This window comes from Octopus bimaculoides, chromosome 1 (genome assembly GCF_046866305.1).
Source record: "Octopus bimaculoides isolate indiv1 chromosome 1, ASM4686630v1, whole genome shotgun sequence".
Taxonomy (NCBI): Eukaryota; Metazoa; Mollusca; class Cephalopoda; order Octopoda; family Octopodidae; genus Octopus; species Octopus bimaculoides.
Genome location: NC_142928.1, coordinates 47,713,336 through 47,731,656, shown reverse-complemented (window position 1 = coordinate 47,731,656; position 18,321 = coordinate 47,713,336). Strand labels below are relative to the sequence as shown.

Sequence of the window (18,321 nt, the reverse complement as noted above, 5' to 3'; positions counted from 1 at the left end):
TTCTTCATCTCAAATTATCGAGAGGAAAATTCGCCATGGACAGAATGGCAACTAGCTTTTTAAATTTCCTTTATTAGGAACAACATCTTGTGTTTCTCTAATGATTCTGTAATTTATTAAATGAAAATTAGATATTAAAATATTCATTTAAAAATTACTATACTTTTTTAATTCAAATTTGAAGCATGTTTGAATATTAAAAAAGTGACCGATTTTAAACTGAACTATGAATGTGGGTTGTACATGGAAAGGATTTTAATTAACATACGCAATATGTTCAACGTTACTTTGTTCGTATCATGTAACTTTAAAACGTCAGGCATGAGAAAAGAAAATTTTTTCCATTATGTATATGTTTGAGCCCCAAATCATGATTTAAAATCGATATATGCATTTACTGAACATCTGCTTGAAAACTATGTTACCGATATCGATTAGACTGTCATTTCTTTATATAAAGGCTGCATCTTGTTATTTACGTACGGTTGTATCTTCATACATACACGAATAATCATGTTCCAGCTACTGCAATTTTTCGTCCTTTTTCAGATATTCTGTTTTGCGTACGGCGGCCAACTTCCAGTGGTAAGACGATTTTTGCATTTTGAATATGAATAGTAATCTGAGATATGAGACATAACTATTTAGAAAATCAGTAACTTTGACTATAATCTATTTATGAAGCTTGCTACAATTATTCCTTGCTGACTGTGCCTTTAGACGGTTTTCTGAGAGTTGTTCAACTGATTTCTAACCAAATATCTATTATAAATGAATACGAATTAATTGAACTCATTTAAAATTTAAGCATTCCGTAAAATATAAACCTAATGAACCCACGTTCGAAATGAAATACATAACCATACACAAAATTTCACAAGAATATTAACGAACTGATATCATATATAACATCTGGCATACTCAAGTTTATGGAAAAAAGTTGAATCCTAGCAATTATTTAATCCTTCTACTTTGCTGAAAAATAAAGTGCTCACAAGTGCGTCTTGGACACATATTATGGAAATATTTTGATATTTGTTATTTATTATTGTTTTTAAATATACTAAACTGGGTACAATTAAAATTTAGAAATATGTCGTATATACAAATTTGAAGTCACTCCCAGCAAGCAATATTCTTGTAGTATAGCAATAAATCTATGTCTTATAAAAGTATAAATAGCCTATCTGATTAATGAAAAATTATTAATATGACTTTAAAATAAAAAAAAGGACATTAATATATATATATACATACACACACCACACAAACACACATATATATATATATATATATATATATATATATATTCTTTTTTTTCATAGTCTTGCATAGAAGCAAACATACATAGATGCATACATTCTCCTTTACTCTTTCACACATTAACTTGTTTCAGTCTTTCGACTGCGGCCATGCTGGAGCACCGCCTTTAGTCGAACAAATCGACCTCAGGACTTATTCTTTGGAAGAATAGTACTTATGCGATCGGTCTCTATTTGCCGAACCGCTAAGTTATGCGGATGTAAACACACCACCATCGATTGACAAGCGATGTTGGGGGGACAAACACAGACACATAAACATATGAACACACATACATATAAATATACATATATACGAGGGGCTTATTTCTGTTTCCGTCAACCAAATCCACTCACAAGGCTTTGGTCGGCCCGAGGCTATAGTAGATGACACTTGCCCAAGGAGCCACGCAGTGGAAATGAACCCGGAATCATGTGGTTCGTACGCAAGCTATTTACCACACAGCCACTCTTGCGCCTATTCATACATACATACATACATACTTATACAACTATACGCATGAGAATACATACATAAATACATCCAAAAATCCAGGTGATGTTTTTTGAATTTATGTTAGAAACCGGCTTTTTCTCTATTGGCAAGAAATCTTGAAATAAAACTAAATAATCACACACACACAAACACACACACACACACACACACACACATACACACACACGCACACACATACACACACACACACACGCACACACATACACACACACACACACACACACACACACACACACACACACACACACACACATATATATATGTGTACGTATTTTCAATATTCTCTCGCTGGATTACGGTTTTTTTTTTGTCTTCTGCAATTTCACTTTGGTCTATATATATGTATTTCTCACTACAAAGCAGAAAGTTATATTGCCGAACAGTCATTTTAACGAGTTGTTTTTATTTATTTATCACCCGAGAAGATAGACCTGCACCACCGGTTGCTCCTGAACCAGTTGTTCAGTGTCACACCAGAGGAAACGATGCTAGATGTGTCGAAACAATTGTCATGATTAATAAATTCTCGTATATTGTTTCTTCTGTATTTCATCTGTTTATATATATATATATATATATATATATATATATATATATATGTATATTTATTTATTCATATATATATATGCGTACATAAAATACATACATACATACATACATACATACATTAAACATTCGCAGGTTTCAGTCTCGTTTCTTTATAATCTAATTTTTTGTGCTTTGAAGATTCTTCCCATCACTGCTAATGGCTGATTAAGGAAAGCCTTCAGGAATCATCTTGAGAAATACACTTTATTCCAGTCACCTACATTTCCAAACTGTTGTCTAGAAACAGTGACCATATCTTGATTTACCTTTCTCCAAATCAAAATAACACACTACTAGTACTTTATACAAACATTTGCACTTTTGGCCACACTCATCATAAGGTTTTGTCCGTAGATCCCTGTGATTTGGGTAACATTCCAAACTTTTATTCCTAGAGTTGGTGCCGAGGTCTATTCAGGTACCATGGAATGTCCACATACTTTCTGACAAACACATTCTAAACATTTTTTTTATTTCACTACTTCTGTTACTACATCATACTAGATACATTTATAAACCTTGAAACTAGAGGACAGTATTTTTTTTCTTTCAATAAGTGTATGTTTACAAGAACAACACATTCGTGTGCGTCATAGACCAACATATCTATAAACAATGCTATTTAGGACTGGCAGTAAAGCGAGCTGCCGAATGACATGTCTCTTGAAAGAGAATGCTAAATCTCACTTCTTATGCATTCACGTCTAAAAGACCAATTCGATTTTAGAATTTACGATTAGATTTCAAGACACCAGATGGCTGTGCTAAACGGTTAAAGTGAAACTCTGCAACAAATATTTCCGATGTAAATAATTAAGTTATTGTTAAACGTTGTTAACATAACGAAAAAATGTTGCCTGTTTACGATTACATCTTAGGGTGTATATTACATTGCTGTCAGACTACTTATCAATTTGCAATAATGTATTTTACATTTTACGCGATAGCAGCACGCATTTTACACGACAGTAGTTATATTTAGTATATTCGAATAATGAAAACTCGTTTTATGGGATTATAACTCTGCATAAGGTTATAATACAATTTATTGTCTTATACTCTATAGATCATGATACGTAGATATACTAATACACACATATGCACACACGTACACACAGACACACACAGACCCACGCACGCGCTCACACACCCACGCACACATACATGGTAATGAATATTGTTTTATGAATTTCTGTTGTTTAATAACCTTTTTTTGTATATTTCTAATTCAGAATTGTACTGAATACCCGCAAGCTACGATGTGTTTAACCGACGTTTCTCATGAACCAATAATTCCAACTGAAGATGACGTGCAGAACATCCTTTACCTGCACAATCAATACCGAGAGCAAGTAGAACCGCTGGCGAAAAAGATGATTGAAATGGTCAGTGCTGTTTAAAATTAAACTTACCTGCGGTCATTGTTGGTAGTAGAGATATCAATGAGAATTATTTCAATTTATACTAAATATTTTTTAGTAGGACACTTAAGAAACTATATATACATACATACGTACATATATGTGTGTGTGCGTGTGTATTCATGTGAGTGTGTGTGTATATATGTATATACATACTCACACACAAACAAACGCACGTATGTATATATATATCCAAATTGTGGGAATGGAGTAAATAAAATCCGGGCTACATAAGTTTCCTTGCTTAAACAAAACTTCAGAAGTACTCTATTAGCTACTCATCAGGCTGAATACACCTTAGACAAATGAAGGCTACATTATCGTCAATAGATCCTGAGTTAACACGCAGGATAAGTAATTTTTTGAAAACTGAGTGGTGAAGCAAGAAGAAAAGGCTGAAAATGCACAATATAAGAAATCCATGTATGAAGAAATGAAATATGGGGGTGAGCATTTGTTTAAATATTTTAAGAATAAAATGAATTAGAGGGGAAATTCAGGGCAATTTTGTAGATACAGACAAACAGATAGATAGATAGATAGATAGATAGATAGATAGATAGATAGATAGATAGATAGATAGATAGACATCTCAAGCACATTTAGTAAGCAAATTAGTAGTTCCAGTTCCCTGTAGATGCAGGATTTATTTGAGTATATGTACAGATTGGTTGCGTGCCTCTCTGGGTTTTGTCTAAATGATGTAGACACCTCCCATGAAAAAGTTTCGCAAGTCGAAACCTTTTTTTTTGTATTTCACAGTGGGGGGAAATAAATATTCGTAAATGTCAAAATTCTTTATTTATTTAATTTCTAATAAACTTAAATCGGATATAACAATACTGTGCAAAATGTATGTGCAAATTACACATAAATAAACTAAGAAGATGCAAAAGAAACTAGTAAATTAAAGTAACTAATGAATTTATATACAAATATAAATATTTAGGGGTGAAAAAAGTATTCGTACAGAGTAATGTTTTCTTATGTTTCTTGACAAATTTTCTTCAAATCTGGAATGCACACTGGGGCTCTTGAATGAGTTTTAATTGTTTTAGTTATCAAATAACGCCACACATTTTCAATGGGGTACAAGTCAGGTGACTGGCTTGGCCATTCTAATCATTTTATATTGTGATTGACAATCTATTTTTGGTAGACTTCACCGTGTGCTTAAAGGCGTTATCCTGTTATAAAACCCACCATTCACAAAGCTAAAACCCACCATTCACAAAGCTGGAGCTTTTCTACAGAGTCCCATAAATAATTGTTCAAAATATTTTGGTACATCTATACATTCATTCTACCATCTATCACATATAAATTGCCAGTGTCATTTGCAGAGAAACACCCCTACACAATGATGTTTCCACCTCCAAACTTTACAGGGGGAATTGTGTTTGTCGGCGAATAGGTGGTACCATATTTCCTCCAAACATGGCTACGCGAATTTCCTCCAAACAATTCAATTTTCTACTCGTCTGTCCAAAGAAAATTTTCCCAGAATGTATCAGATTTATCTTTATGTTCATCAAATAATATTAAACGGGCATCTCTGTGATAGATAAATAGATAGATAGATGATAGATAAATAGATAGAGAGAGAAATTGAAACATAGAATTCGCGCGTTTCGTGGCCACATAAAAGTGGAAAATTTCGGGCAATTTACAATAAATCGCTCAAGGTAAGTTCCACTCAGAATTAGGATACTTTTCAGGTCTCGTAACTTCAAAAAACGTATCTTAATATTTAAAAATCCAATAAAATAAAATAGGAAAAATTAGAAAAATCTGTACGTTCAAGCAAGTATTAGAACAATATATGAAGTGCCAAGGTTTTATAATAATACTCATTTGTCAAATTAAATGCATATGTTATCAAATGAAGAAAAACTTTCTGTAGATTAAGAATAGGAAAAGATATAAGATAGTGTTATTAACTATTAAATGAACTCGGAGTTTCAACATTATTAACAACAATTATAACATCACTTATCTTATCGAAGATTCTTTGATGACTGTTGTATTACCCAAGAAGCATAGAATGTTTACAATGTGCATCACGTCACAAAATGTCGTATATTTCTGACCACAAAAATTAAACTTTCCATGTAAAATTAAAATATGTAAAACACGTGAAAATATGGAGAAGTATGTATAGAGACGGAGAACCAGACACTAATAATAGGATACGATTTTTGAAGTTACGAGAACTGACGAGTGCCCTTATTCTGAGAGGATCTATCTTCAGCGATTTATTGTAAATTGCCCGGATCTTCGCCACTTTTATGTGGCCACGAAATGCGTGTAGTTTACTTTGCTCCTTCGTTTTTAGAATTTACTAATCTGAATTAAATTTTTAATCCAATATTCTATAGATTTTATGGATTATAACTTTTGTTTTGGATATTTTTAATTTTTAAAAATTAGTATTTTGTGAGTACGATTTCCTTGATGGTGTCTGATCTCCTTCATCGTTTGAGTTGCATCTTGGTGGTTCTCTAAATTATTAGTACACACACACACACACACACACACACACATATATATATATATATATATATATATATATATATATATATATATATATGTATATATATGGGAGAATATATATATATATATATATATATATATATGGGAGAATATACAAAAAATAACAACAGACGAGGACAGGTGGTGTAAATAACAAAAGTATATATTAGTATGACGCTCGGGAATACGGAAAGTCTTTGACGTTTCGAGCTACGCTCTTCAACAGAAAGAATACGGAGACAAGGAGAAAAACACGGAGAAAAAAAAATGAATAGTGTTCAGTCAACGGTCAATCAAGGAACTCTCGTGGGAAAAAAAAATTTCACCTCCAGCTGGGGAGAATATATATATATATATATATATATATATATATATATATATATAATGGATAATAAAACGAATGATTTAAACCGGATACGTTACTGGTGAAGCACGGTCACTTACCGCGATTAATAATACATTGTCTTATAGTTCATCTTCCGTCTTTCAATTGCCATATATATATATATATATATATATATATATATATATATATATATATATATATATATATATATATATATATATATATATATATATATATATATATATATATATATATATATATATATATATATAGTTAACATATTTCACTCATTAGACAGTGACTATGCTGGACTACCAAGCGGCACAATTATTTTAAGTCGAATGAATCGATCCCAGTATTTACACTTAGTTAAGCATGTTCTATCAGTGTCTTTTCTGAGATGTTACGTTAGAGACGCAAACTAACCAACACCTTTTGCTAAGCTGTTGTGCGGTACACCACATACACAATGATACACACGCGCGCGCACGTACACGCACACACGCATGCACACATATATTTATTCATATACTTACATATATTTCTATATTACATATATTTCTATTCATATACTGACGTATGTTTCTATCTACCAAACCCATTATAAGTCTTTGGTCGTCCTGAGGCTCTAGTAGAATTATTTGCCAACGATGCCAGTGGAACTGACTGAACCCGGAATCAAGTGGTTAGGAAGCAAGTTTCTTGCCACGCAGCCTCATATATGTACGTGTTAGCGTGTGTGTGAATGTACGTGCGTGTTCGTGCGTGTACGTAGGTCTGTGCGTGATTGTATATGCGTGGTGGTATCAACATTTTCCCGTGCTAGTCATGTAGCGTTCCGACATATGGAAGCACATGTTTGTGACAGCCAAGAGTGCTAGCAGTGATTTACATGAAGCAGTGTGCCGAGTAACTTAGCAAGTTGTGCAATTCGTGCTTTCGTGATCATGTGTACGCTGTAAGCTGCGATTGTATCTTGGATAGGAGCACTAAACCAACGTAAAATTTTGCATTAAACTTGGGAGGTCTACAACATTGCCACATATACTGAGCATACTTCGGGAAGCTTACGACTACAAAGCAATGTGCTGCACACAATGTTTCGAGTGGCACGGGCACTTCAAGAGCAGAAGAACGTCCCAGGAAGATGATCAGTGATCTGGAATACCTTTGTCATTCCTGAAAATGTAGTATTGTGTCTCACGATTTATTTTGTCCCCGTGCTAGCCCGTCGGTCGAGATTTCTACTGCGGCGTTTTAAAGTGTTTGTGGGAGGCTATCTGGTGAAAGCGACCGGATCTGTGGAACGCAAAGAATTGGATTCTTCATGACGACAATGCACCCTGTCACCGAGCTCTCTTCATTCGTGAGTTTCACGCCAAAAACAACATGACATCGCTTCTGCACCCACCCTGTCCACCAGATTCAGCACCTTCCATCTCTTCTCCAAGATGAAAATACAGCTCAGTGGTCACCATTTGAACTAAACTGTCGACATCCTGACCGAATAACTGAAGGTCCTCGTTTCGCTTACTGATAACGATTCCCAGGCCAGATTCCCAAAATGTCAGGAACGCTGGGTCCGCTGTATTGCTGCGCAAAATGAGTATTGCGAAGGTGATGTTAAATTTCTGGTAAATAATTTATTTTTTATTTAGCATAACTAATCCGGTAATCACTTGATGCCACCTTGTATGTATGTATGTATTATGTATGCACACGTGCAAGTAAAGAAAGAGAAGGAAAGGGGACTACTTCAATATGGAGAGTTAGTTATTACGTTCCAAACTAAAATAAGAATTATCATTTTCCTTGAATATCCCATTACCATTCTCAGCATTATTTGAAGAATGTTCTCTTTTGGCATTTAATATTAAATTTACACTAAATTATTTAAGTAGTATATCAAGTTAGGCTAGGTTTCGATTGAATGATATCTTCGCAGGCTACAACGATTATGCATTATGTGGAGAGTGAAAATTAGAATTGTTCTTGGTATCCCATATTCTTACGCATATGGATTACAGAATATTAGATAGTTCAAGTAAGCAAATAGTTTTTGATATGCAGCAAATTAACTGTTTGTACGCTAAATAAGGTTAAAACAGCTATTCATGATGCAAGGACATAGCTACTCACAAGTTCGTTACAAGCAGCTTATCCGTATACTGTGTAGCACACCCCATGATGTACTTAAAAATTGCAACATTCCTGCCGCTTTATCTGTTTCCGTTAAACCAGCTATCGTCTTAATTTTTTTTTCTACACGCACTACTGTGAAATATTATACTTAATCTGTGAGCCTTTTTCAAGAAAGTAACTACAAATTGTCCATTAAATAAGAAACGTGTACATAAGTAGAGTCAGTAGAGCATTATTCTTGAATATACCATATATATATATAACAGACTTGAATATACAAGATATACCAGCCGTAAAACCTAGTAAAATATCGGATATATAACGTCGTAAAGAAATATCTATACATATTTCAGTAATGTAAATATCAACTTTTAATCCACTGTCAAAAGCTATTGCATAATGAAATTATTCGTTCTAAAGGCTATAATATAAATTGGATTGTTTCTAGCTGTAAGTAGTTACATTAATATCATAAACCTATCCTGTTTTTAATAAACAAACGCATTTCGAATGTTTGGAAATGTTTTCCTCCGCTAAGCAGATATTTACATTTCAAATTTCACAAGTGCATATATAGTGTACCCTATCATTATATTAGAATCCTTTTTGATGGTGAGCCGATAGAATAGTCCGCGATCGAACAAATTGCTTAGCAGTTTTTCCAGTTCTTTACCTTCTGAGTTCAGATCCAATAAAAATGGTTTGATCTTACATCATTCTAGCGTCGATAAAATAACTACCATTACAGGCTGCAGTCGTTGTAAGCGACTTATAGCCAACTTTTAAACTACTAGACTTATACAAAAGCTTGAAACAATAATATAGTTCCTTTAGCGGTGCAAAATACATTTACATGATCATTTGACAATTATTTCACGCATGTGAAGAGGAAATTTTCACCCTTTTAAGAAATGAATCGCTATTAATATTGGTTTCAAATTTCGTCAACAGTAATTTTAGGGGTGGTGGTGGATAGCTCAGTTATATCAGCACTAGTGTTTCACTTGTACTTATTTAATCGAATCAAATGGGATAAGAAGCAAAGTCGACCTTGGGGAATTTGAACTGAGAACGTAAAGACAAATGAAATGCCGCTAACCCTTTTGCCTGGCATGCTAACGTTTCTGCTAGCTCTCTGCCCTAAGGTTTTTACATACAGTTTCAAAACTGGGTACAGGATCAGCAAATTTCAAATAGGGGTGAGTCGATTGCAACAACCGCAGTGTTCAGCGGGCTTTTATTTTACCGACTCCGCCAGGATGAGAGGCAAAGTCGAAATCGGTTGAATATAAACGCAGAACGTAAAAACAGAGGGAATGCTTTCAAGCATTTTGCTCGCCGTGTTAATGATTCTGCTATCTAGCTATTACGTATTAGCCCCAAAGTAACACTTTTCTATTATTGCCATTTACTTCAGTTAGGTATGTGACAGAACCGTTAGCACGTCGGAAAGAAATGATCAGCAGCAATTTGTGTGTCTTTAGGTTTTGAACAGAAATTCCATCGGGAACGTTTCTGCTTTCAATATTTTTCGTGGTCGATATTACACCTAGTGGCGTGGATGTTTAGTCCGCGGGCCCAGTTATCTCTCCAGAAGGATTTAGTTTGAAAGTATGTACGGAATACATCTTTTAAGCTAATTCAAAATATTTCGGTGCATATACATAACTTTTACTTTTAATTGCTGCCTACTAGATATATATTAAGTTGATTTACATAAGTTATTCAATGTGATTACTAAGGCATATATAAATATATTTGAAGGAGAAAACATGGGGTATAAAAAGCAATAGAAGCATTAAAAGCATTTCATAGTGAGGCAATCTTCCAGTTTCAAGTACCGAATACCTAGGAGCAGTGTATGTGTCATTTGCATAAATATTGCTGTATTTAGACATATATTTGGACATTTATAACTAGCCGTATATGTACACAAATATATGCAAAGACACATAGATACACAAGTATATAAATACACAGACACAAACACACACAGATGCCCTTATACGTTCGCAAATACCAACATAAATTGAAGCACGTCTACACATATATTCAGACGCAGTCGCTCACATTTACACATGCAACTAACGAGCTTGCGCACACTTGTTCAGCGTGGTTGATGTAATTATCCCCTTTCACTCAACCACTTTCTTCCGGCTATTTCATCAAGTTTAACCGTTGAACTATTCGTAGTTTTCGTTCTTTCTCCATTTCCTTTCCTTTCAATTTTTTTTTCTGTCGAAGAGCGTATGCTCGTAGAGTCAAAGATTTGTTCATTCTTCCGAGCGTTAGATTGATGTTGATTGTTGTTCCGTCACCTGTCTTCAACTGATGTTTTCTGTAAATGTGAGGTGTATATATATACATATATATATATATATATATATATATATATATATATATATATATATATATATATATATATATATATATATATATATATATGTGTGTGTGTGTGTGTGTGTGTGTGTGTGTGTGTGTGTGTGTGTGTGAGTGTGTGTGTGTGTGTGTGTGTGTGTGTGTGTGTGTGTGTGTTTGTGTAAAAGTTATTTTGTTGCACATGGATAGAAATATACGAAAATAGAAGTTGAAAACGAACTGCGTATAGTTAAAATAACTTTTATTAAAATATTTAATGTTTTAATCGGTTTCACAGTTTTCACTGATTTTCGAAAAGTTCACATAGAAAGACGTGGCTTATGTCGCAGCTCCCTTACTTCGGACTAGCGTTTGAATTTTAGCCTGTTTTTATAGGGAGTTCATGGCTTAAATTCGTGTTTGTTTTGAATAGGATTTGATTGATAAAGGATAGTCAAATGAATGGTGTTAGAAAATGTTGTACGTTCCCCGCTACGTCCGTGTGTCAGTATCAAGTGGCAGTGTCTGGCATCGAAAGTTAAGGCTGACACGGGTGACTGAACAGGTGCACACAATCAATGTTGTGAATGTTTTCTGTCATGTTTGTTTTTAGAATGAAGAGATGATTAAGATTATTATACTTTGTACGTCTACTTTCATGCTACGTCTATGCGTAAGTGTCACGTGATAGTGTATTTTGCGCCTAAAAGAATAGACGTTAAGTTTCAGTTATCATGAACAGAGACTGAATTTAATCTGCCTGTTAGAAGAGAGAACAGGAGTCATTTGGATGAAGTCCAATGGTTAATATTTAGGTTGTTAGCTGTGTAGCTTCCTCATGATAAGTGGCAGAATGAATTTTGCGTGTGAATAGTTACTTGTGCATGCACTCTGTTGAAGCTTGTTAAGTGTAGGTTTGTAATATATATATATATATATATATATATATATTAAAAGTTTCTTATTAGGACATTGATAGATTTTATACAGGGCTTGAAGGAGAAGTGCTCAGAATAATTGAGACAAGAGTAAAATATTAGTTATAGAATAAAAACGTTAGGTTAACGACTCAACATATCACACTCCCTCAATGATCATACATAAGAAATACAACATAATCCACAAAACATAGGAATGAAAAGATATAAAAATAACGTAACAAAAATAAAATAAATAAAAGAATAAGAAATATTTAAGAAGTAAGATGCAAGATATAGAACGTGTAATATAAAAAATTATACACAACTATATTATTTCAACCGATAACATACAAATAAATTAAGAATAATAAGTTTGAGTTAAAGGTATAACACAATATACATATATATATAATTTAAAAAAAGTTCCAACTCAAGTTAAAGCTAAAATTAATACGATTAAATATTCAAATATATAATATAGATCGATATAAAATAAAATAAAATAAAGAAATGAGGTAAAACAAAATAGTCTATCGGTTAAAAATCAATGACAAAACTTTAAATGATTTAACATTGTTTAGAGCAAAGATCTAAAGTTCTATATTTCCCTCGGGCATATTTTATAATTTAAAACAGCAGACCTGACTATGTAAGTCGTATCAGTTTAGTATACACAAGAGATCGCAAAAAAAACACGGGTCAAAGGTGAATACAGGCACCCAGTAGGTATCAGCATGTAACATCCAATTCTGCTCACCATGTACAAAAGTTCACAAAACACATGGATCAAAGGACAAATACAGCACCCAGAAGGTACCAATCGGTAAAATCCATTTCAACCACCATTTATAAGAGTTCACAAAAAACACGGGTTAAAAAACATGAAATGATATATATGTATATTGTGTTATACCTTTAACTCAAATTTATTATTCTTAATTTATTTGTATATTATCGGTTGAAATAATATATTTGTGTATACATTTTTGTATTATACGTTATATAGCTTGCATCTTACTTGTTATATATTTCTTATTCTTTATTTATTTTATTTTTCTTACATTATTTTTCTTACGCTCTTTTGATATTATTCCTTACGTTTTATGGATTATGTTGTATTGTTTATATACGTTCATTGAGGGACTGTGATATGTTGAGTCGTTAACCTAGCGTTTTTATTCTATAACTAATATTATATATATATATATATATATATATATATATATATATATATATATATATATATACGTTATATTTAGAATTAATATTTCGATAGGAGTTTTTAAAATATAGTATCCAAATTTTGTCTTGGGTATGAGCCTAGTAGTTTACATTGAGAGCTCGTTCATCACATACGGATAATGTACATAATCAGCAATATTGCACTTCAATTGCAGGATCTCTGCAAGGAAGTTTGACGTTTAGTATATTTTAAAAAATTGATAGGTAAGAGTGTCCTGTAAGTTTTCTTTAGCGCGATGATCGTTTCGTCTTACAGTACACTCTGTCTTCCCTATTATTTGTATCCTCTTCTAGTCTAATCATTTGTACATGTACTCGTTGGACAAAGGGATATTTCAGTCTCACCGGGGAAATATAATTTCCAGATGAGGCTGCTTTTACCGTATGCTAGATTGCTTGATTTGTTGTTCAACTTGGAATTAATTTTCGTGAGAGAATGTGCTTTCAAACAATAGATTGAGTCCATTTACCAAATATTTGAAAATGTTGCTACATATTCTACACATATACATATAAACTCGCACGTACGCACACGCAGACATACACCTGTGTGTGTGTGTGTGTGTGTGTGTGTGTGTGTGTTGTGTTTGTGTATGTGTTTGTTTGTGTGCATACGTGCGTGTATGTGTATGCGTTTTTTTTTATGTATGTGTATGTTAGTGTATAAAATTACCAATATTTTGCAATTGTAAATATATTGTAAAAAATGTTGGCAAATGGAAAAAGGTGAGTTAAAATAATCAATATTGTTTTTTAGTATTTAGATTGTTTACATAAATGTTAAGACAATGACAATGCGTTTTCATTTTTAGTCGTCTCTCTCTGTTTTTCATCCCAAATTATCGAGAGGATAATTCGCCATGGACAGAATCTCCTAGTTCATACTTATGCAAAGATTCACGGCTTCGCTGAGGTCTACATTTTGCGATCACACACCTTGCTCACTATCTCGCACGTGTTTTGGAGTCACTGTAAATTATCATTTACATTATTTTCATTTGCTAAAAAATGTAAAACAAAAATTAATTAAAAATTATCTGTGTTCTAAGTTTCATACGTAATGCATGAATGTTAATCTACTGCGTTCTTCGTCTGTTATTAAATCCAAATTTCCGTTTATTGTTAGGTTTGGAGTGAGAGTATGGCGGAATTAGCTTTGAAGTGGGCCATGCAATGTAGGTTCGACCACGACACTAACACGGCAAGAATAATTAGAGGTAAGATATTCAAAACTAAAATATGAAATGTACATTTTATATTTATGGTGATTATTGCTCTACTTTACACTGGCTTAATTCCTCGTTCAATAGACTTGATGTCAGAAGCTTTGTAGCTCTACTCATATACTGTGAGACATCAGTGTACATAGCTAAACTACAGAGCAGTGTAATGTTTGCTCTTTTGAGAAGTAATAAAAGTGTCAGCCTCGAAGAGACACATGGTTGTCAAGTATTATGACGTAGATGTGAACTACGATCAAGCATATTATGCTTCGGAAGGAAAATATATCCAAAAAATATTTTTAAGAAACGAGAAATAAATGACAGTAATCTAGTGTGAGTGAATGTTGAAAATACTAAGGAATCATTACTCTCTAGGTCGATAAAATGCCATAAAACTTTTTAGTGAGATAAATAAAATCAATTAGTCTTCTTGTAAATTAGGTTATGTGGCTATATTAGAAACGTAAGTATAATCGTTCGAAGGACGGAATATCTCCATTCGCTCTGGGTCTTGCCATTCTCAGTTCATATTCTGTCAAGGGTAACTTTACCTTTCAAACTTTCAAGGTCATAAAATAAAATATCAGGCAAGTAATGGAGGCGTTGGATTCTCTCAAATTGCTCCTTCAGAAATTCTTCTTCGGGTTCCAAAATTTCATACCGTTGATGATCGAAGTAGTTGCTGTTGCTGAAATAATAATAATAATAATAATAATAATAATAATAATAATAATAATGATGATGATAATAATAATAATGATAATAATAGTAATAATAATTGTCTCACATGGCTTTTGATCTTAACATACGGGAAGTGTTAACATGTACATTTTTTGATCTTGGTATAGAAGATGGGCAAATATTCTGCTCGATACCACAGATTTGCTTGTCACTAGTTTGATCTTAACCACATTAACAAGTCCATTAGTAACTGACGATATTTGCATCTCTTATAAACAAGACAATAGAATGTGCATGATAACACGTCCAATCATTTGAGATCAGAAGTTATGAGAGCCCAGTGCCTGGTAATGGTATTATTATTATTATTATTATTATTATATTTTAAAAAGGAATGACGTAACTCTTCACAAAGTTAAACAGTCAAGACGAAGAGTGCGATTCGATTGTAACATATATTTTATTGGTTGAACGATATTTGAACAGTAAATCTGTCTTTGTTAAAATCAAAATAAGAAGTGATAAAAATTCAAATTTATAGAATTTTAAATGTAAATTATGAACGAGAGCAACCAACGTACACACGTTGATAGAATGACATCATCAGTCTAAGTTTCAAATTTATAACAGGCGAAAAGAAAAAGACAGAAAAAAAGAGGAAAGAAAAAAGAAAAAAAAAAGAATATTTAATCAAATACCATTGTATAAATTTGATGATATTCTCCTGCCATTTTATTCATTCCTCTGGGGCGTGATGTTAATAACTCGAAGAAACATTTCTCCTCATGCTTTCTGAGAAGTGAAATTGAAGCAGATTAGGAATATTTTCTGAAAATATACACTTTCAAGTCTTTTTCAAAGTTGCAGCCTTTTGAAATGAAATGTTTGGCAAATCCTGTCGAACTACTGTTATTGTGCCTGACGTCGAATCTGTGCCCATTAAAACTTTTGTTTCATTGTTCTGTTATACAACCAACATAAAATCAAATTGTGCTTCGGTCATTCTGCCACTTACATCAAATGGGAATCTCTACATGTCCCACCTTCTGTATAAATCATAACATTTCTGTTATCATTCCTGATGGAATTCACTTGACACATGTTGTTTCACAATGAACCGGGCTTACCTCTGTTGCGACTTTTCTTCAAGGTACAGCGTGCAGATACTCCAATGTGCATTTCCCTTGGAGTCAGAAATAGAGGTCAATAATTCTTTTATACTCCTATTCCGTCTAAAGGTTACAATAGGCGGCTGAGAAAATATCTGTCTGAAACGAGGATATGTTTTCGCCATATGCTGGTAACGTTCATGTAACACTTTTGAAATGCCAGCGAAATTTCGGTGCTAGTTAATAACTAAAGGAATTCTGTCATCTATTTTATTGTGTTTGCTAAAATTATGCTTGAAGGTTTGACTATCTTTGCTAATCTTAGCTATTTAATTTGCTATTTCCTTTAATCGTGATTTCACTGTAACTGCGTTTGACGTTATGATGTACAAAGGCATTTGCATGTTTCCAGTATGCCTCCATATCAGTACAAATCCGTTTTATCCTCAAAAATTGGGATTTCATATTTGACCGAATATTATTATTTTTTTTATTATTATTATTATTATTATTATTATTATTATTATTATTATTATTATTATTATTATTATTATTATTATTATTATTATTATTATTATTATTATTATTATCATTATTATTATTATAGACGTCACAGAATATACAGTATCGTTGGTTATTGATTGAAGATATTGTGTCTCATGGGTGTCAAGTCACAATAAGGACCTCAGACAGACAGTACTTTAGGCAATATACGTGCAGGTCCAAGTAATGGCGACTTTTGCAATACCTCTAGATTGTAGGGTATTTCTAACATTTTCAGATTTTTTTTTCAGATCGGGTGGTGTTGATCTCAATGCTCCGATGACAAGAGGGATAACCTTTAAGTTCGACTCGCGTAGCTGCCACATCTTAGTGGTCTCATTTCTCAGGTCTTCATATTTATCAGCTTTTTTTCTTTCTTTCAATGAGTACTGATCTCGTAGCACTACTACGTCAATTATTAGGCATTCTTGTTTGCCCCTCCTAAAGTTTGCTATATCCGGGCTTCGGTGCTCTAATACTTTTCTGTCTAGAATTTTGTCTTCCCCTTTTCGTCCGTTTCATTTTCCTGTGTATGTTGGTACCAAGCACCCGTAAACTCATATCCATTGTAACGGCATAGTAGCCAGTGGAGATTTTGGGCTACATTGTTGTGTCTAAATTTGTACTTTTTATTAACAACACTTTCACAAGCATAAACATTGTGCGTCACACTTTCGACCCTCTTACCACATATTTTATAGAAGTCCGATGCACTTGTGTGATATATATTCTTTTTCACTGAGTTGGTATTCAATACCCGGTCCTGGGTTGTGATGATTACGCGTTCCGTATTCTTTTTTAGGTCACCCTTGTTGAGCCACCTCCATGATGTTTATTGGACGTTTAATTTCTTGGTTTCACGATGGAACTGACCATGTAATTTGCATATGGAGTAGGGTTTTTCTCTCTCGTTGGTTGTTGTTGTTCGGAATTCATGAGCAATCTCTAATCCATTTTTAAACTCCTTCTTCACTAGCAGCATATTGTAGCAGTTCTTCTTTGCTGTATACCAAATATTCTGTCATCTTTCTTTTTTCACAGTTGATGCATTCCGTACACTAATCAGCCCAAGTCCAACCATAACTCTCTTCATATAGAACCTGTGTAGATTTGCTTTGGGGTGAAGGGCACCATGCATTGTCATTGTCTTTCACTTGTATCCATCTCCGGATGGGTGCACTATAGCGGACTACAGCCATAGCCCATGTGTTGATGGTAGTCACAAGGTTCTTTGAGTTGAGCTTCGATTTCAAGCGATGTTTGAGGCGCTTGAAATATGCAGTGATGATCTTGTCTTTCATTTTATCTATGCAAGATTTTGTCCAGCTCCAGAATCTCAAAGTTCTTCTACCCATCACCATCCGGGTCTTCCATTCGCTCTCCGTTTGGCAATTCTAG

At 33.4% G+C, this 18,321-nt stretch overlaps 1 protein-coding gene across 1 annotated transcript in view; it reads left to right on the top strand.

Moving 5' to 3' along the window:
• Nucleotides 1-481: 481 nt before the first annotated feature.
• Nucleotides 482-18,321, top strand: part of LOC106879367 (cysteine-rich venom protein) — a 53,169-nt gene continuing 35,329 nt past the window's right edge. Inside the window, exons 1-3 of the mRNA XM_014928889.3 lie at nucleotides 482-585; nucleotides 3,639-3,791; nucleotides 14,494-14,584. Coding sequence (XP_014784375.1) covers nucleotides 514-585; nucleotides 3,639-3,791; nucleotides 14,494-14,584 — 316 coding nt within the window. The 5' untranslated portion in view covers nucleotides 482-513. The remainder of the gene's footprint in view (nucleotides 586-3,638; nucleotides 3,792-14,493; nucleotides 14,585-18,321) is intronic.